Source organism: Balaenoptera physalus (assembly GCF_965194825.1).
Source record: "Balaenoptera physalus genome assembly, chromosome: 13".
In the NCBI taxonomy this organism is placed as follows: Eukaryota; Metazoa; Chordata; class Mammalia; order Artiodactyla; family Balaenopteridae; genus Balaenoptera; species Balaenoptera physalus.
The window spans coordinates 105,837,894-105,857,751 of record NC_138892.1 but is presented as its reverse complement, the minus strand read 5'-3'; the positions used below and the strand labels follow the sequence as shown (position 1 = coordinate 105,857,751).

At 37.7% G+C, this 19,858-nt stretch overlaps 2 protein-coding genes and 1 long non-coding RNA gene across 12 annotated transcripts in view; 1 reads left to right on the top strand and 2 right to left on the bottom strand.

Annotated features, from left to right (window-relative positions):
- The window catches only part of CCDC77 (coiled-coil domain containing 77), a 39,540-nt gene extending 39,122 nt beyond the window's left edge, over positions 1–418 (bottom strand). The window contains exon 1 of the mRNA XM_082422133.1: positions 231–418. Within this exon, the coding sequence (XP_082278259.1) occupies positions 231–348 (118 nt within the window). The 5' untranslated portion in view covers positions 349–418. The remainder of the gene's footprint in view (positions 1–230) is intronic.
- Positions 1–19,858, top strand: part of KDM5A (lysine demethylase 5A) — an 86,278-nt gene that overhangs the window by 5,699 nt on the left and 60,721 nt on the right. For 7 of the 10 annotated variants that reach the window (XM_082422061.1, XM_082422058.1, XM_082422062.1 and 4 more), the window contains exons 4-10: positions 6,668–6,838; positions 8,798–8,932; positions 14,904–15,009; positions 16,173–16,264; positions 16,873–17,031; positions 18,469–18,588; positions 19,291–19,449. In XM_082422061.1, the coding sequence (XP_082278187.1) occupies positions 6,668–6,838; positions 8,798–8,932; positions 14,904–15,009; positions 16,173–16,264; positions 16,873–17,031; positions 18,469–18,588; positions 19,291–19,449 (942 nt within the window). Of the gene's footprint in view, positions 1–6,667; positions 6,839–8,797; positions 8,933–14,903; positions 15,010–16,172; positions 16,265–16,872; positions 17,032–18,468; positions 18,589–19,290; positions 19,450–19,858 lie in introns of those variants that run through there. The other 3 variants (XM_082422059.1, XM_082422063.1, XM_082422064.1) reach the window with 3 other exon arrangements.
- LOC309641756 overlaps positions 1–19,858 on the bottom strand; it is a 92,213-nt gene that overhangs the window by 42,275 nt on the left and 30,080 nt on the right. The window lies entirely within an intron of this gene.

Here is a 19,858-nt window from a genome sequence, read left to right as displayed (position 1 = left end):
TCTTATGCTAAAATAGCAGTGCTAAGCTTATTTTATCAGTAAGGTAATGATATCAGTAATTAAGGACTGTGTGAAAATCATCTCATGCGGTTGTATAAAAAAACTATGATACCAACTGGCAAATTATTGTGAATTTGAGGGATAGGTTTTTGTCTTGTAGGAAACCATTAGGATAAAAAATTTGTTTTGAGAATTCTCTTTTTTGACATTTCTATTCAGTGAAAACTTACCTACCAACTTTTTTTTTTTTTTTTTTTTGGCTGCCTTGGGTCTTCGTTGCTGCATGCGGACTTTCTCTAGTTGCGGCGAGCAGGGGCTACTCTTCATTGTGGTGCGTGGGCTCCTCATTGCGGTGGCTTCTCTTGTGGAGCACGGGCTCTAGGCGCGCGGGCTTCAGTAGTTGTGGCACGTGGGATCTTCCTGGACCAGGGTTCCAACCTGTGTTCCCTGCATTGGCAGGCAGATTCTTAACCACTGCGCCACCAGGGAAGCCCTACTAACTTTTATTATGTGATGCTGTTTAAGGTTCTGAATATGTTTGGTTTGATTTATGCAGCTTAAATAAAATACAAAAACATTTTCAAAAATTGTTTAATTATTAATATCAATAGTGTTGTGGTAATCTTCAACCAAAACTCATGCCATGTACCTTAGTTTTATAATACCCTAGGGAATTTGATAGCATAAATATATAAGCAGACAGTCTATTAGATTGAAGCTGTTCCTGTATCATTAATTTCCCAATTAAGAGGTAAACATTAGGCTATACTGATGGTAGATTGCATTCTTGGTTTTACAGAGTTACAGCATTTCAAAATTAGGAAGAGGCTTTAGAAGTAACCTAATCTGAATACTTAGTTGTTTATAACTCTGTGTAACATTTGCCATCTGGACTGTTTAACTCCATTTTGAGAAACCCAATTCCTTTTTGTGCAGAGGGGGACTACTGGTTATAAAGTATATATTGATTAGCAAATATATTGTGATTAGAGGTTAAGTTTGATTGTCCTGGGGTTTATTGGAGACTCGTCTTTAAGTGCCCATGGACATCTCTTTCCCCTAACCTTGAGAATGCTTATAAATCTGAGATTTAAAGCTGAAAGGCAGACATTTTGATTTGTAGTTATTTTGTTTATACTTTATAATACTGTTGTTCCCTAAATGTCATAGTGAGATTGCTGCTTCTCGCCGCATGAACTCTTTTCTTGACCTTGAGGCTTGAAGTAGAGTGGGATGCACGAGTCTTAAATGTCCAGCTGGGTAGATCTTTCTGTATGTGTACACTTGTGTAAGCACCACCGAGCGTTTACAGCACTCTTGTGGGCTCCTTCTTCTCCCTCCCAGTCAGTACTTCTCCCTAAAGGTGACTGCTGTTTTGCCCTCCATCACTGGTGAACGGCTTAGGGACATTTTACTTTCTAGCAAGAGGCTCAGGCTGAGAACTGCACAAAATACTGAGAGTTCTGATATTTTTAGGTTGTTAGGTATGCCCTTTACTTTGAAAAAACATTATTTTTGGCTCACAGCTGATGAGCATCTCTTGAATTTCTTATTTTAGACGTGATTTTGACACACTTTGATTTCCACTACTTTTTAACGGGAAGCAGATTTTCAATCTCCTGAGTCATTAAATTATCAATGTGATTGTTTCCTGTTTTGATTAAGTCACTTTGTCTTTCTCCCTGATTATTATTTTTGATAGTAAAAAGTGTTACTTGGAATGTCTGTAATTTAGTGGAATTCTGCATTAGCAATTACTGTTTATAATCAGTGCAGCAAGGAACATTTATCCTAGCCATTTTTAAAAGAAATTTTTGTCAAAGTAATACATTAAAAAAAAATAATAATAAAGCTTAAAATAAAAACCAGCATTCTCCCTTCTTCATCTCTCCACTCCCTTTACTACTCCTTAGAGCTAATCACTTTCAGTTCTTTTAGCTGTTTGATTTTGATCTCCATATTTCCAAAAAACATGCTCATTATGCTATTTCTTCATTTTTAAGTGTTAAATATCATATATGTACTGATTGCCTACTATTAGAGATTGGCAATGGGTATAAAAATTAAATTCTTATGTACTTCAGGTCCCCTATTCCCTTATAGTGTAGTTAGGTCAATTTTTTATTAATCAGAAATTATTGCTGTGACCGTGTAAATACAAATTTATTTGTACCTGTGCCTAATGGTGTGCTATGATTATGTCTCATGTTAATAGTGTGCTATAATTATGTTACCAGTTTTTATTTTCCTTGGAGTTAATAGTCCCCTTGCCTTTTTTCATTTTGTAAGTTTTCTTTGTGACTATTAAAAATTTATTTTCAGATTTTCCAGAAGTATAAATCTCTCAGTATGCTTTCACCCATCAGAAAATCTGCCAGTTTCATTTCCTTCTTGGAGCCCTTCCTCTGGAGTTCTCTTTCCTGCTCCAGTCCAGACTAGTTTTTTTTTTTTAAGGTTAGCTCTCAGCTTAGAACTTCTTTCACTATTATCATTCTGGGAATTCCCTTTGTCTTTCTCCTTGTTTTAAGTCTTCCTATTACTTGGTTTATTCCTATTTTAGTAAAACATTTCTTTTGCTAGTTTGAGGAGCAAGAAGGTAAATGGAATGTAAATTTTTTGCTTGTCCAAAAGTGTTCTACTCTTAAACTTTATTGGTAGTTTGGTGGGTTTAGAAGTCTAGATTGCAAATCATTTTACTTCAGAATTGTATTTTGAAAGCTTTACTTCATAGTCTTCTAGCTTCCAGTGTTGCTGTTGAGAAGAATGATGCTGTATTAATTCTTGTGACTTTTTCTTGAAGACACAGGGTCTAATCTTTATTCCCAGTGTTTTGAGATTTCACAGTGGATATGCGCTGGTCTGTGTTAATTTTCATTGAATATGTTTATTGCACTTGATGACCTTTTTAATCTGAACTCACCTCTTTGAGTTCTTGTAACTTCTCTTGTATTACTTCTTTGACAGTTTCTTCCACTTACCTTTTCTCTCTTTTTGAACTCTTACTGGTTGGATGTGAGACTGTTCCACCGACCCTCTACTTTACTTACCTGTTTCTTTCTTAGGTTCGAGTCCCTTCTTTTCAGACTCTCCTGAGAGTAAATCTCCGGTCTTCTGCTGTGGTTGGAGAGGGATGGTTGCCTGGCGTGCTGACTGGGGGAGGTCTGATGGCCTTTATACAGGTTTTCAGTCAACACTGTTCTTTTTAAATTTAATTTTAAAGATACTGCTGCTTCCATTTCTTAAGCCTTTCCAGGTTCTATGTTGCGAAAGCTTCTCTTTAGCTTTCTTCTGTTGCAAGTGCTTGGGGCTTTTTTGTCTGTTTTTTGTTTTTGCTTGCTAGATTATCATTCCTACATCTGCTTTTCTCTTGGTCTTTTTGTTCTCTTGGGAGTATGCCTTTTTGTCCCTTTTTAGTGGAGCTTTGAGAGGGAGCTTTTAAGTAGAAGACTGCTGCTGTTTTTTGTCTGTTAAAATTGTCTCTTGCTAACTGGACTTAGTATTTCATTGGACTGAAATTTTGGCCTTGAGTGGCATTACTCTTTTGTTAAGTTTTAATTAAGGGGTTGCCTTCATTGTGTTCAGTTTAAGTGTGTGCCATGTATCTCTTTCTAGGGCATGGGTCATGTGATGTTTTTCTAATGACAGTGGTGTGATATATTGCATGGCAAATGTTTGGAATAAATGGTTTATATTTTGAAATTATGCATGGTAATCCTTGAATCGCTCAGCTGAAGAAAAGCAAGTATTAAGGTTTTGTGTGTTTTTATAGTATTAGGCCCGGTTAGATTGTTATAGAGTATTTAAACATGAAGCCAAAGTCATGGCTTTGGTTTCTTTGTTAGTTTTGTCTTACTCTTGGCCATCCCCGATTGTGGTGCTGTCATTGTCACAGCTGTGTGCCAGAAATGGTCAGAGCTGGGTGGGAAGCATTAGTGGACGCGTGCAGCTATATCATTACTGACGGAAGCAGATTATTATGTAATGGTGGTAATTGTGTTGGGAAATACAGATTACTGAGAGGGCTTCTGTTTCCTCTCTTAGACTTTTACTGCTTCTCCCCACTTGCTTCAGCCGCAGTGGTTTCCTTATTGTTCCTCAGCATGCTAGGCAGGCTTGTCACGTGGGCCTTTACTCTGGCTGTTCCCTGCCCTGTATATCTGCCTGGGTAACTCCTTCACCTCCTTCAAGTCTTTGCTCAAGTTTCAACTTTATAATGAGGCTTTTTGTGACTGTTTGATGCTTCAACTTACCCTCATTCTCCTACTTGGGAGGCTTTTAAATTACTCTTTTAAATTTTTTTCACAGCATTTGTCACTTCAAAATTGACACGTTATGTTTAGTCTTCCCCGAGGATGTAAGCTCCAACAGGGCAGAGATCTTTATTTTATTCATAGCTGTATTTCCAGCACCTAGAACAGTAGCTGACAGAGTAGAAACCCTGGGAAGCTATGAATGAAAGGCATTCTCACTCATCCATTTGCTTCCAGACAGCCCTCTATCCAAACCACCCTTAATGTGTCTTCCTCTACACTACAAAATTTGAAAAATAAATTTTTTTCTATACATAATTTTTCCCTGGTTGACTCTCATTAACAGAGGGAGCTTCTTTGAGGATGTAATAAGAAAAGCTAAAGAACTGAAGATGGGTTCCACTCTTGTGCACATGAACTTCTGTGTTTCTACCAAGCTTTCAAATACTTCACTAGAGGAGAATTTTGCTTTGACTATAGTTTCATCTTTGCTATAATAAAATACTAAGCACAAAAGTAGAAAATGTGTCCTTTACTTATTTATAGCATGTACATTCTCCTCCCCACCCCCAACTTGCCCCCACACAGACATTTATAATACAGCCAACATTGACACAGGGCCTACTGTGTCCCAGTGCCATCCATTCATTCATTCATTTATTTTGGCTGTGCTGTGTCTTAGTTGCCGCACACGGGATCTTCGTTGCTGCACGCGGAATCTTTGTTGCGGCATGCGAACTCTTAGTTGCGGCATGCATGTGGGATCTAGTTCCCCGACCAGGAATCGAACCGGGGCCCCCTGCATTGGGAGCGTGGAGTCTTACCCACTGGACCACCAGGGAAGTCCCTGTCCTGGTGCTTTTCATGTTTTATTTCATTTGTCTTTACAGCAACCTCATAATAAGGAATAGATACTGTTATTATTACTCTTTTAATAATGGTGAGGAATCTGAGATGCAAATTATGTAACTTACCCAAGGTCATACAGCTATTGAGTTAGCAGAGCTGGGATTTGAACTCTGGTTATCTGGCTCTGGAGTCCGTGCTCTTAGCCTGTAAAAAAAAATTGTGGTAAAACATACATAACTGTTTACTGCTTTTAAGTGTACAATCTTATGGCCTTAGGTATTTTCAAAGTGTTGTACAACCATCACTACTACCCATTTCCAGAACTTTCCCCTCCCTGTAGCACCTGGTAAAACCTTTATCATACTTTCTACGAATTTGCTTATGCTAGGTTATCTCATTTAAATGGGATCATACAATATTCATCTTTTTGTGTTTGTGTTATTTCACTTAGCATAATGTTTTCAGGGTTCATCCATGTCGTCACATGTATCAGAGTTTCATTCCTTTTTAAGGCTGAATAATATTCCACGTATGCCTTTACCACATTTTTTTAATGCGTTCATCTCTTGATGGATATTTGGGTTGTTTCTACCTTTTGGCTATTGTGAATAATGCTCCTGTGAACACTGGTATGCAGGTACTGTTTGAATCCCTGCTTTCAGTTCTTTTGGCTATCTCCCTAGAGGTGGAATTGCTGGGTCATATGGTAATTCTGTTTAATTTTTCTCTGAACTTTTTGATATAGTAGAGTACAGTAGTGTACACTCAAAGAGGAAGATTTTTTTGAATTCAAATAACTTCATCACAATCTTTATTCTATCAGTGAAACTGAAAACTGCCTATATTTTAGAGTGTGAGAGATGTACATATCAGCTTCTGGAAGATGGGGGCCTTGGTACATGTCTGTTCTATACTGTGGCTGGTTTGATGTGAGCATTCAGCAAAAATTGGCCAATTTATCCCATGACTTCCTACCTTAATACATTCTGTGCTATGTTCTAGTACATCTCCGGAATTTATTTTTCCCCATCATTTCTTTATAATCTTCCGTGTAAAACTTTTCTCTTTTTGAAAAGTTATAGCCTCTTTTTCAAAATATCCTTTGAATCCACTGTTTGTTTGACATTTTTGTTCAATTCTATAAGTTAGTTGCTATATTTTCTAGTATCAGGATTTACATTCATTTTGTATTATATAATAACATTCACATGTCTATACTTGGTCTGTTTTTAATTTTTATATTTTGAATTTCATGTGGATATAGAGTACATATATGTGTTTAATTTTCTCAAGGTGCATAATGTGCAAGGCATAAATTCATTAAATATTTTTGAATGCTTGGTTCATTGAAGGTAGGCACAGTGACCAGTAATAGAGTTTAAAACTTCCAAAAATTATTGTCTCTTTTCCATACTTTAAATGTTGGTGAGTTTCAATTTTGTCACATATTTCTTGAAAGGGAATTTAAAATCTAGGCCCAGAATAATTTTTCCATTTAGCAGACAAGATGTAGAGTCAGAATACATGAATCTACCTCTTCCCCTAAATAATTTTTACTTTCTTTTCAGATTGTTGCCAGCAAAGGTGGTTTTGAAATAGTCACCAAAGAGAAGAAATGGTCTAAAGTGGGTAGCCGCTTGGGATATCTGCCAGGAAAAGGAACTGGGTCTCTTTTGAAGTCACATTATGAAAGAATTCTCTACCCATATGAGCTTTTCCAGTCTGGTGTCAGCCTGATGGTGAGATGCATCACTTTTCTTAGGAGTGGATAAATCCACTCTGCCATATATAAACTTTAGATTGTTTACTATAACAAGTTAGCAGTTGGCTCTGATGTCACCAGGTACTGAAATTTGGGGGGAGCAAGGTGTAGTTTAAAAATCACAGCTATTTTTGGTTTACAAGATAAAGGCTAATGGGAATGAAGAAAGTTTTCTTATTAAAATGTGTAAGCTTATGCAAGACAACGCTTTTAAAAAAATGCCTCCACTTGGTTTCATGTATTTTTTTTTTAAACTGCTTTATTGAGGTATAATTTACATACTACAGAATTCACCCATTGTAGGTACACAGTCAATAAGCTTTAGTAAATTATACATTTATGCAACTATCATCACCATCCAGTTTTAGAACACTTCCATCAGCCCCAAAAATTCCTTTGTGTTTGTATAGCTGGTTCTTGCTTCTACCCTCAAACCTGGACAACTCCTGATCTGCTTTCTGGCTCTATAGTTTTGCCTTTTCTAGAAATTTCACATACATGGGATCATACAGTATGATTTTGTGTATGGCTTTTTTCACTTAGCCTAATGTTTTTAAGGTTCATCTATGTTTTAGTATTCGTACTTCATCCCTCTTTATGGCTGAATAATATTCTATTGTATGGATATACCACATTTGTTTATTCATTTATCACTTATGGACATTTGGATTGTTTCCAGTTTATGGCTGTTATGAATAATGCTATGAATATTCATGTACTAGTCTTTGTGTGGACATACGTTTTCATTTCTCTTGGGTAGATACCTAGGAGTGGAATTGCTGGGTTATACGGTAAGTTTATGTTCAACTTTTTAAGAAACTGCCAAATTGTATTCCAAAGTGGCTGAACCATTTTACATCCCCGCCAGTGATGCAGAGGCTTCCACTTTCTCCACACCTTTGCCAGCACTTGGTATTGTCAGTTTTTTTGCTTACAGCCATTCTAGTGGGTGTGTAGTGGTATCTCATTGTGGTTTTAATTTTATTTCCCTAATGACTAATGGTGTTGTGCATCTTTTCATGTGTATATTAGCCATTTGTATATCTTCCTTGATGAACTGTCTGCTCAAATCTTTTTTTAATTGGGTTGTCAGTCATTTTATACTTGTCTTAAGATTTTGCTAAATCGTCTGGATATAAGTCCTTTATCAGATGTATGATTTTATAAATATTTTCCTTTAGTTTGTGGTTTGTCTTTTCATTTTTATAATGGTGTCTATTTGAAGAGTAATCTATTGATTTTCTCCCCCTTTTATGGGTTGTGCTTCTGTTATCATATCTAAGAAAATCTTTCCTTCGCCCAAGGCCAAGGTGTTTGTTTTTTTATAGTTTTAGCTTTTATGTTTAGGTCTGTGACCCATTTTGAGTTGTTTTTTTGTGTGTAGTCTGAGGTAAAGGTATAAGTTCATTTTGGGGGCAGCGGGGAGAGGGTATAGGAATATCCAATTGTTCCAGCACCATTTGTTTAAAAGACTACCCTTCTCCCATTTACCTTACCAAGGTGATTTACTTTGGCACCTTTGTTGAGAATCAGTTGACTATAAATATGTGGGTTTATTTCTAGTCTATTTTGTTCTTTGTTTGATCTGTGTGTTTTACCCTAACACCAGTACTATGCTGTCTTGAGTACCATAGCTTTAGAGTAAGTTTAGATATCTGGTAGTGTAAGTCCTCCCGCTTGGTTCTTTTTTCAAAATTTCCAAACAATTTGCATTTCCACATAAATTTTGGGATCCACTTCTCAATTTCTACAACAAAAGCCTGCCAGGATTTTGATAGGGATTGTCTTGAATCTATAGATCAGTTTGTTGGGAGAATTGTCATCTGGTTTCATGTAGTTTTAGGGATTTTTTAGAAATTTATTATTTTTCTCTTTATTCTCAAATCTGATTTCTTATAAGTGAATCTGCCCTCTTCCTGTGCTCTCAATTCTTTAGGGTGTACAAATGCCTAATTTAGATCTTAAGGAAAAAGTGGAGCCTGAGGTTCTTGGCACTGATGTCCAAACTCCCCCAGAGCCGGGCACAAGAGTGAACATTCTGCCGAAGAGAACGAGGCGTGTCAAGTCTCAGGTATCAGTTTCCATGGGCCGCTTTTGACAGGCGTTTCTAGAGCGTTGACTGTGCAGAACACTTACTTGGCTCTGGGAGGTCTTTTCACGCGCTGTTGTTCTTTAAAACTCAGAGACGTGTTTCCATTTACCTTTGAGATGAACGAGGAAGGGATTGTAAACTTCAGTCTGATTTGATTTAGAGAGTTCTTTGTTAATTTTGAACAGCTTTGACAGGGGTGGCGGTTCAGAGAGTGACTCTGGATACTGCAGGGCCAATTTCATAGACATGCTGATGAATTCTAGTATATTTTATTGTCATGGTTAGTATAAGTGAGAAGAGTAGGAAAGTGGTTTTATCTTTACTCATCATCCCTTTAAAAACCAGTGGATAAGTTTCTTAGTCTCTGAACCATTCCAGTGTAATTTCTATAGTGTTCTTGTGACCTGGAATAATTTAAAAGCCTAATGAGTACATCAGAAGAACAATGCCCTAATTTCTTTTTGTCTGCCCCTCTTCCCCTCCACCTTTTTCCTATTCCCATTTCTTTGTGGTCCTCGAAGTTGTGTTTCTAAAGGTTTTTGGTAAAGACAATCTGTAGGCTGGGGAGAGTGAGGTGCCCTTAGGACTCTTGAGATATGGCCCATTTAAATTAACAAATGGGTGAACTGGAATAGCAGCTTAACTGGGTCCTAAACACATTTAAGGATGGAAGTGGTTCACGTGGAAAGTGGGTTCACTATTAACAAGAGATACTGGATCTGGGGTTGTGAGGAGTCCTGTCACTGTAGAGGCAGGCTAATGGTACTTCATCTTGCTTTTCTGTAGCTCAGGGGATATGTCTCTTTCATGCCATGTCTACTTTCCTTGTTCTGAGTTTATGCTTGCTAAATAACCTCCTGATTAATAATTTAGCTTCTTAGGTACTCTGATAGCAGAAAGGTAGGTGTCTTGAATGGGGCATGTGAATTTAATGGAAATTTTTACAAAGTGATAGCTCTATTTTATTTTTAAAAAATTTTAAATTTATTGATTTTTTTTGACTGCACTGGGTCTTCATTGCTGCGCGTGGGCTTTCTCTAGTTGCGGCAAGCGGGGGCTACTCTTTGTTGCGGTGCGCGGGCTTCTCATTGTGGTGGCTTCTGTTGTTGCGGAGCACGGGCTCTAGGCACGTGGGCTTCAGTAGTTGCAGCACTTGGGCTCAGTAGTTGCAGCACCCGGGCCCTAGAGCACACGGGCTTCAGTAGTTGCGGCACGTGGGCTTCAGTAGTTGCAGCGTGCGGGCTCTGGGGTGTGCAGGTTTCAGTAGTTGTGGCTTGCGGGCTCTAGAGTGCAGGCTCAGTAGTGGTGGCACACTGGTTTAGTTGCTCCGTGGCATATGGGATCTTCCTGGACCAGGGATCGAACCCGTGCCCCCTGCATTGGCAGGCGGATTCTTAACCACTGCGCCACCAGGGGAGTCCCAATAGTTCTATTTTAAATTAGTAAACTCTGGTTTAGTCGTTAAGTGATTTTTATTACCATGGTTGATTTCAGAAGTTCTGATCGTCTTTGGGTATATAGTGAAGATTCTGTCTTAAGACCTGAAATACTTGAAGACTAGTCTCTTTGACGTGGTGACTCAACTTTGAAGAGTTGCCCCAAGTGGGCCCATTTAATCAGTTGCCAGCTTGTGGTGAAATCTCTTGATGTTCCTTCTGAAACCATGAAAAAAAAGTCCTGCTTATTTCTGATTGCCTTTCATCAGATTATATAATGATTGCCATTCATTATGTAAGAATAGGGACTACACAGAATGCTTTTACCCATTGCAGTAATTGTTGCTATAGTCAGATTGGTTGATATTAGATAGAAACTAGAACCATTTGAGGATTTGCAATTAAGAATTTCTTCAACTTGCAGTTTGTCCTTAATTAATATTGCCAGCCTGCCTCATTCCTAGTCTTCTATTTCAGAAAGACAGTAAAGGCTTTCTGGTAGAACTTCAACCTCTTGCCCCATACATGAAACTATCTGGTGTTCATTCTTTTTTTTTTTTTTAATTATTTTTTAAAATAATTTTTATTTATTTATTTATTATTTTTGACTGTGTTGTGTCTTCGTTTCTGTGCGAGGGCTTTCTCTAGTTGCGGCAAGTGGGGGCCACTCTTCATCGCGGTGCGCGGGCCTCTCACTGTCGCGGCCTCTCTTGTTGCAGAGCACAGGCTCCAGACGCGCAGGCTCAGTAGTTGTGGCTCACGGGTCTAGTTGCTCCGCAGCATGTGGGATCTTCCCAGACCAGGGCTCGAACCCGTGTCCCCTGCATTGGCAGGCAGATTCTCAACCACTGTGCCACCAGGGAAGCCTGGTGTTCATTCTTAATCTCTACCTATCTCTGTGGGTAGAGTGTGCCTTTTTCTCCAAGGGTAATCCTTCCACTCCCATCCTTTCCGGCTTTAAAAACAGAAGCCCTCTTCCTAGATAGTTCCTTACTCCTTGCCTCTTTTCATGAAGAAGTTTCCTGAAAAATCATCTATATTTTCTCAGTTTCCTCAGTATCTGTTTAGTTTTTAAACCCTGTAATCTGACTTTGAGCTAAATAATTTCATTGAAACTACACTATTCAAGTTACCACTGAGTTAATAATTGTCAGATGCTGAGGCCCCTTTTTCATTTCCTAACCTACTTCATCTCTGATGATGTTTGCATTTCTTGAAGTTTGATTTTTCTTTGGCTTCTGTGACACCTCTCTTCTCATTTCCCTCGTGGCTCTCTGACCACTCCTCAGTAATCTTTGTTATCTCTTCTCTCTGCCCTTCGTGTAGTGCTCTCAGTCTTTCTTACCTTCACTCTCCCCAGCTGTCTCCTCCACCCTGTGATTTCAGTTACTACCTGTCTCTCAGGACTCCTAAATAAGTCATGACATCCGTGCTTCTTCCCTGTTCACCAGGGGTCTTGAGTGTATGTGTGTATATGTATGCCTTGGTGGCCACACACAACTAAACTCAGATGTCACAAACATTATCACCTTTTCTAAATCTGTTTTTTTAAAAAATATTTTCTAGCTTGGTGATAGTGACAAGCACAGCCATCGATTAGTCTCCCAAACAAGAAATGGAAGTTAAGAAAGTTATCCTACTTCCCTCTCCTATCTCTATCACATCACTTGATATACTCTGCTTTAATTGTTTTTTCATCTGTGACCTCACTAGAATGAGTTCCTTGAAAGCTGAGATTGCAGTTTGTTTATATCAAGAATGACCAAACTCTTAACACTTACACATTAGAATGCCAGTATGTCCCATTTTTGGTGACACTGAGTTTGAGCCAGCATTTCTTCGTTATAATATACTATTCTCCTTGTAATAAAAGTAATCAGAGTAAACTATAAGACTGTGGGAATAACTTGTTTTCCATTAACTTTCCATTATTTTTCAATAACACTATTTCCATTATTCCATTAACTTGTTTTACCCAATAGTTTTAACATTCATTGATAATCCTTGCCTCAGTTAATGATGTTGGTGGTTGCAAACTAGGTGATTTTCTGGTTCTGTCATTTCTTCTACATTTATTAGTTAACATTTTTGTTTAAAAAACTCTTCTCCCGTGCTTGATTATTTTTCATACAGTAAAATGTGTATATCTTAAGTGTACAGTTTGGTGAATTTTGATGAATGTATATACCTGTGGAACCAACCTTGAGTGACCCTCCTCCTTTTTAGTCTCACTGTAGAGCATGACTGTTTTTTGATAAATGTCTTATAACCTGTTACTACTTTTTATTCCTTTTTGATACTCGAATTGTTCCAAATTTGGCTAACAGGAGCCCCTTCAAGAGGTTCATATGTTCTTTGACAAGTCTCCATCAGTTGTTTTTTTTAAAAAATTAATTAATTAATTTATTTATTTTTGGCTGTGTTGGGTCTTCGTTGCTGTGTGCAGGCTTTCTCTGGTTGCGGCGAGCAGGGGCCACTCTTCATCGTAGTGCGCGGGCTTCTCACTGCCATGGCCTCTCCCATTGCGGAGTACAGGGTCTAGACGCGCAGGCTCAGTAGTTGTGGCTCACGGGCTTAGCTGCTCCGCGGCATGTGGGATCTTCCCAGACCAGGGCTCGAACCCATGTCCCCTGCATTGGCAGGCAGATTCTTAACCACTGCGCCACCAGGGAAGCCTTCTCCATCAGTTTTTGAGCACTTTCTAACACGAAGAATCCCATTGTCTTCTTGCCGTGACTTAGACTTGGAATCAGCCATTTTTCCAAGGAATCCTGGTTCATTTTAGTGGGAAATGGTATTTAGAAGCCAAGATTTGAGCACAAGGTGTGCTTGTTCCTACTGGGATACCATTGCTTGTAGCCCCTTCTGGTGGTCAGGGCTGGGAACTCAATTTTAAAAAATTGTGACTTTATATTTTCAGCTTATACTGATAATTCTAGTCCTAATCCAGCATCACAAAGTTCTTTTAGTTTATGCTGTAATTGTTTTCTTAGCATTTTGAGTTGCGAACTTAATTCATTTATTCCTGCTCTTTTGCTTTGATTGCTGTGTTTAAGACTACAGAATTTCCTGTGATTGCTTCTTTCCTTTGTTCCAGAGATTCTGATATATGGTATATGTGATATATGTATATATAGAGAAAAAATTCCAGGTGGAAGGGCCTTTTGATTTTTGATGTTATTTCTAGCTTTATTCCAGTAAGATCAGAGAATGTTGTTATATTATTTCCACTTTTGGGGACTTTATTGTCTGTCTGAAAAGGTGGTTGTAAGGATTAATTGACTAGAATACTTTGATATGGCACATACTATGTACTCACTATGTTAGCTTTTATTACTATGTACTTTGCTTTCACAGTGGTAAAGAATGTGTAGTGTTAATGTTTTTCATTGGACTGACTGTAGGTTAATATAACCAAGTCAGCCTATCAAAGTTTAAAGATAAATTTTGAAATGCCATTTTGGTTGGTTTGGTTCTTATGTGCTCTTTTAATAGTCCAGGCTGCCTGTGTCTGTCTGCTGTTAGGTCGCCATAGACTTATAAAGTAGTCTGTATTTTATCCTGGTTTATTTTTATTCTTATCGACTAAGTATATTTTAAGTAAATTTTGGTTATTATCCTGCATTCAGAGATTATCTGAATTCAGGATGTAACACTGGTCTGTCATGATGCTCTAATCCTCAAGTACTAGAATGCCAAATGACAGTAGCTTAAACATTGACAACACAGTTTTCACATGCGGACACATTTTCCACATTAGATTTTCAGAGATAAGTAGTTCTAGGATTCGTATAGCAACTTCACATTGTCATCAAGGGCCAGGCTCTTTCCATCTTCCTGCCTGGCCTTCTTCAGTGTCTGGGTGATATATATATATCTCCTCTTAATTGCATTGTGGCTGCTGTAGAGTCCAGCGCTGTGCTTCCATCAGACTGAGTCTTGTAGCAGTGGGGAAGGAAGTTGGGTCAAAAGGACTTCTCTTTGAGATGCTTTCTCTTTTATTAGAAGATGAAAATCTTTACCAGAGGTTTCCAGTAGACCTTCCTTATGTCTCGCTGGCTAGAACACGATAGCATTCCCACCCTTAGCTAGGTGATCACCAACAAAGAGAAATGGCATTGGCATGATTGACTTAGAACAATCATTATTCATCTCCTAGGATGGGCATAATTGCCCTAATCAAAGATGGGTGTCCATTAGCAAGTTAGAAGTGGGCATTTCTATCGAGTTATTACCACTGTTACACCACTAATTACCAGTAGTGTCTGTCTCTGGACAGAACCTAATTGACAACTATGCTTTTATGAAAGGTAGATTTTCTTTTGTGGAAAGGAATCTGGGTGTTGCACAGTGCTTTTGGTGACTGTTCAGCAATGAGGCAGCAAGTGGATTTAGAGAGAAAAATTAAAATAAAATTTTCCTTCATTTTGAATTGGATCTTGAGACTTTTCTTGGGTAAGAAAATAAATTTATGAATCACAATAATTAGACTAATGTGAGTTTATTTTTTTTAGTCAGAATCTGGAGAAGTGAATAGAAACACGGAACTGAAGAAACTTCGGATTTTTGGGGCTGGGCCTAAGGTTGTGGGCTTGGCAATGGGAGTAAAAGATAAAGAAGGTAAATCTGTTATTTGGTCACGAAAAGAAATAAGATACAATATGGTTATAACAAGATTCACATGATATTCGATTGTAGTCTGCCTTGGGATTTTCTTAGGCAACATAGTTCCTAGAGAGATCACCTTTTTAGTGGCAGATAATCTTAAGGTGTGAGGAGCCATATTATGTTGAATTTTTATATTTTGGAAGAGAGAAAGTTCCTCCTCCATGTCTAACACAGGACACAGAAATTGTAGTTTCTAAAGGCTAGTTTGTGAGAGAATCACGAAATTAATGGTTCTCACCTGGTGATCTGAAGCTTATTATTTTTAAATTTAAAGAGAAATAGAGGATTTCTCTGACCTTTAGTATCAAAATATACGGGGGAGAGCTAATGATTTAGATTCTAACCATAATTTTCATATTTTTCTTTAATCGCCTTTGTATATTATGACACTTCATTTAAGTAACCTGTTTGAAGAATGCCTAGTACTCTCAGCTTAGCATGTTAGAAACTTTTGTCAGTAAAATTGCTAATGCAGAGATCAAGTTTCACAGTTCTATGTGCATGTCAGTTTTAAAGCTCAATTTAACGAAGATTGTGTTGGATATGTTTTTACTGTATAAGAATTTAATGAATTGCTATAATCACAAGTCATATTGATTACTGTACATTTTATGATATGACTAAGTCTTTATTCAGATTGTGATTGAACTCTGGAAAATCAGGTAATATTCTTCCATCACTCTCAAAACATTCAGTGTGATAGGACTTAGGAGATACATTATAATGTTTACTATTGCTCTTTTAAAAGATTAAGTACTTTATCTTTTTTATGTTTGTAATTGTTTTAGCTGGCAGTGATCTCAAAGCTAGTCCCAGATTAGTCCCTGATAAGTACTACATATGGGCAGTGTAGAATTAGTAGTTAAGCTCTCTGGAGCTTGATTGCCTGGACTAGAATCCCAAGTCTGCCACTGACTGGCTGTGTGATTTTGGGCAAGTTATCTAGCTTCTCTGTGCTTCAGATTCTTTATCTTCAGTGGGGGATAATAGTTTATCTACCTCATAGTGTTGTGAGATTTTAACTAATTTAAATAATCTAAAATAGTGTCTGGTCCATGGTAAGCTCTCAACATTAGTTTTTACTATTATTATTATATAACTATTTTTATTTCAAGATGAGGTCTCCCGAAGACGAAAAGTTACCAACAGGTCAGACGCATTTAACATGCAAATGAGACAACGGAAAGGAACTCTCTCTGTTAACTTTGTAAGTGTTCTGAGATGTGTCAGGAGGGAAAGGATTTATTTTTATTTTAGTTTTGCACTTTTTACCTTGCTATATCTTAGTATGTCATCTAGTTAGTTCATTTAGTTGTAAGACTTGATGGTGCATCTGAACTTGCAGCTTTGGTTTATATAATACTAACTTTGCTTTGTCCCATATACACAGACTGTTCCCTGAGTCTTATACCTTGTAAGTGAGTGAGTGAGAGGATGAAGTGAATCTGTAATTCCTTAGCTGTATTAATGCTCAGTATTCAGTCCTCTACCAATAAAGAGTATTTGTGTATAGGAAGGGTGACGTGGTATATTTTATTTATATAAATTGACTTTCAAGTACCCTAGATTTGTAGTCTTCCTTTATTCTAATACCTTGATATGCTTTTATTAATTTGCTTGTAGAAGCTCTGAGGAAATTTAGGAAGTTTTATACAAAGCTATTTAAATACAGTTATTTAAAATAAATATTAAGGATTTAAGTTATGTTTACTTTTTAGTGTACATTATTTTGTTTCAATTAAGGTGTTCCTGGTAAACATTTAATATTACTTATTACAGAAAATAAACTTTTATTTTATTTTGTTTTTTGAACAGGTTGATCTCTACGTTTGTATGTTTTGTGGTCGGGGAAATAATGAAGATAAATTGCTGTTGTGTGATGGATGTGATGACAGCTATCATACATTTTGTTTAATTCCCCCGCTACCTGATGTGCCCAAAGGAGACTGGAGGTGTCCTAAGTGTGTCGCTGAGGTATAAGCCTAACCTGACCTTTTTAAATTAAGAGCAGTAACACACACGTACACATGTACGGTGAACACATCCCGTGAAGCGTCTTCTCCTCTCTCTGTGTTCTTCAGTGTTTGAAATCTCCAGGATTTTTAAAGAGTGATAGTGACTGGAAATGTAACAATTCTACTGTGGCAGTTTGTTTTTTAAAGGGTCTTTTTCTGACTGTTGGTTAGATAATTCTGTTTATTGCTGCAGACTTTGCTCAGAATATTCATATTCCTGGAAAACAATAAAAATGAAGAAAGTCTGTAGGTTATTTGTTTTTTCTTTTTTTTAAAAAAAAAAAAAAGTAAAAATCAGACATGAAGCTCTAGAACTTAGGATTTATGCATCCAGTTTTCATGCTACCAGATAAATTGGTGGTATCTATTAACTTGTTTAAATTTTGACTTGATTGTACTAAATTATTATTGAAAGATTATAATGATGTCATTATCATGAAATGCCTGGTCTGTTTACTTATTTTAACAAAATGTGATAGGACGTTGAAGGGAAAGAGATGGCTGGGTATATCTAGATGTAGTCAAAGATGGATATTTATGGCCTTTGAATTATTTATTTATTTATGGCTGTGTTGGGTCTTCATTGCTGCGCGCGGGCTTTTCTTTAGTTGCGGCGAGCGGGGGCTACTCTTCATTGTGGTGCGCAGGCTTCTCATTGCGGTAGCTTCTCTTGTGGAGCATGGGCTCTAGGCGCACGAGCTTCAGTAGTTGTGGCTCGCGGACTCAGCAGTTGTGGCTCGTGGGCTCAAGAGCGCAGGCTCAATAGTTGTGGCGCACAGGCTTAGTTGCTCTGTGGCATGTGGGATCTTCCTGGACCAGGGATCGAACCCATGTCCCCTGCATTGGCAGGCAGATTCTTAACCACTTGTGCCACCAGGGAAGTCCCTTGAATTGTTTTTTATTTATTATTCTCAAGGTTAGATGATTCAGTTCTACTCGAAGTCAGTATTTGTATTAAGAAATTGGTCATGGTCGTTGATAGTATGAAAAAAAATCATTTTTCTAGCTAAATATCCTAGCAACCCCGTGAATATCCCTTTGTCCTTTACCTTTCCTCCCTCCATGAACATTTATTTTTTCCACTGAGGATGATAGACATCCCTGGGCTTGATTCCAGGTTGGTAGTCCTCCAGGTGTTTGTCTTGGTGCCAGAGCTTAATGCCAACTCCAAAGCCTAAAGCTGTCTCATTGCCACCTTCCTACTGGAAGGTGTGAAAATGCAGTTGAAGTTTAAGAACATTACTTCCTGATTCCACATTAATACTTGTTTTGCGGTCTAGAGTTGACTGGATTTGCTTCACTTAGGGAAATGATCAAAGAAGGTAGTACCTGAGGGCCTTAATACGTCCTTCAGTTCAGTTTCAGTAAGTTAATTTTAGATATTTTTTCTTCCCAGGAATGTAATAAACCTAGAGAAGCCTTTGGATTTGAACAAGCTGTACGAGAGTATACACTTCAGAGCTTTGGAGAGATGGCAGATAATTTTAAGTCTGACTATTTCAATATGCCAGTTCATGTGAGTATCTATCTTTTAGGTCACTTTGGGGAAGTATGAAAGATTTATCTGATTCCAAAGCTTTTGTGTTGCTTTTAAAAAACTTTCATTATTTTGTAGAAAACAGGGACAGCATAAAGAAGATGATAGAACACCAGATCTGAAGATTAGGGGCCTGGGATCTGTTTTTGTTTCTTTTACCCTCTGTCGTGGCAGTGTGCACTGTAGAGAAACTTGACTTCTATCTTCCACTTTTTTAGTGCTCTGTGAGCACTGTCCTTTACAGACAAGCACGGAGGATGTGGCAGGTGCTGCTGTGGTTTAGTTATTTGTAGCATGAGGTTTGCTTCTTTTCCTGGGGGATCTTGGACTTTAAAAAAATCCCTGTCGAAATAATTTGCCAAAGCTGTTAAAATTCAGCCTTGATTTTTGTATTTCCTTTTCCTTCCTTATGTCCTGGGTCATCTTTATCCTTCTTAGTTGGAAAGCAGCTTTCAGAAGAAGGCAGTTCAAATTCATTATGTTTTTCTGAACATCTAAGTTGTCTTTAGCTTTTTCCCATCGTCAGTCAGAAAAGCTAGGACTGCAGTCTTTTCAGCTCTGGGAATTGAGAAGGTTTTCTGTTTTTTCATGGGCTTTTGTTCACTTGACCTGTGTATTATGTCATAGTGGGTTATGGTTATAGAGAGTTGGTAATCTGTAATCTTTGTTTTCCCTGTGTAGATGGTTCCCACAGAACTAGTGGAGAAGGAATTCTGGCGGCTGGTGAGCAGCATTGAAGAAGATGTTATCGTAGAGTATGGAGCTGACATCTCCTCAAAAGACTTTGGAAGTGGATTTCCTGTAAAGGATGGTCGGAGAAAGATGCTGCCAGAAGAAGAGGTGCAGAGCACATAGTATCCAGATTTCTTACCCCGAAGCTGATTCAGCCTTTACGTAGTAGAAAACTGCCTTTCTTTAATCTTAAGGGACCACGTTCATTTAAAATATTAAATATGTAGAATTTGGACAGTAAAAATAGTCTTCAGTTTTGAAAACTAAATTCAACGTACCTTTAAATATTATTTAACTTTGCATTTTAAAACCAGTGAAATTGGTTTAAAACTTTAACTTTAGTTAAAAGATTTTGTCTGGATCTTTCTGTTTGGAAATCTAGCAAGTGACTTAAGATTTTTTTTAAAAATTACATTTTACTGGTAGGTCCACAATTAATTTTCCTTTAACACCTGGGCAGGTAGGTTTTCAAATATGCGTTTAAACTGTAACAGATAATGAAGTACTGTCACCTAGG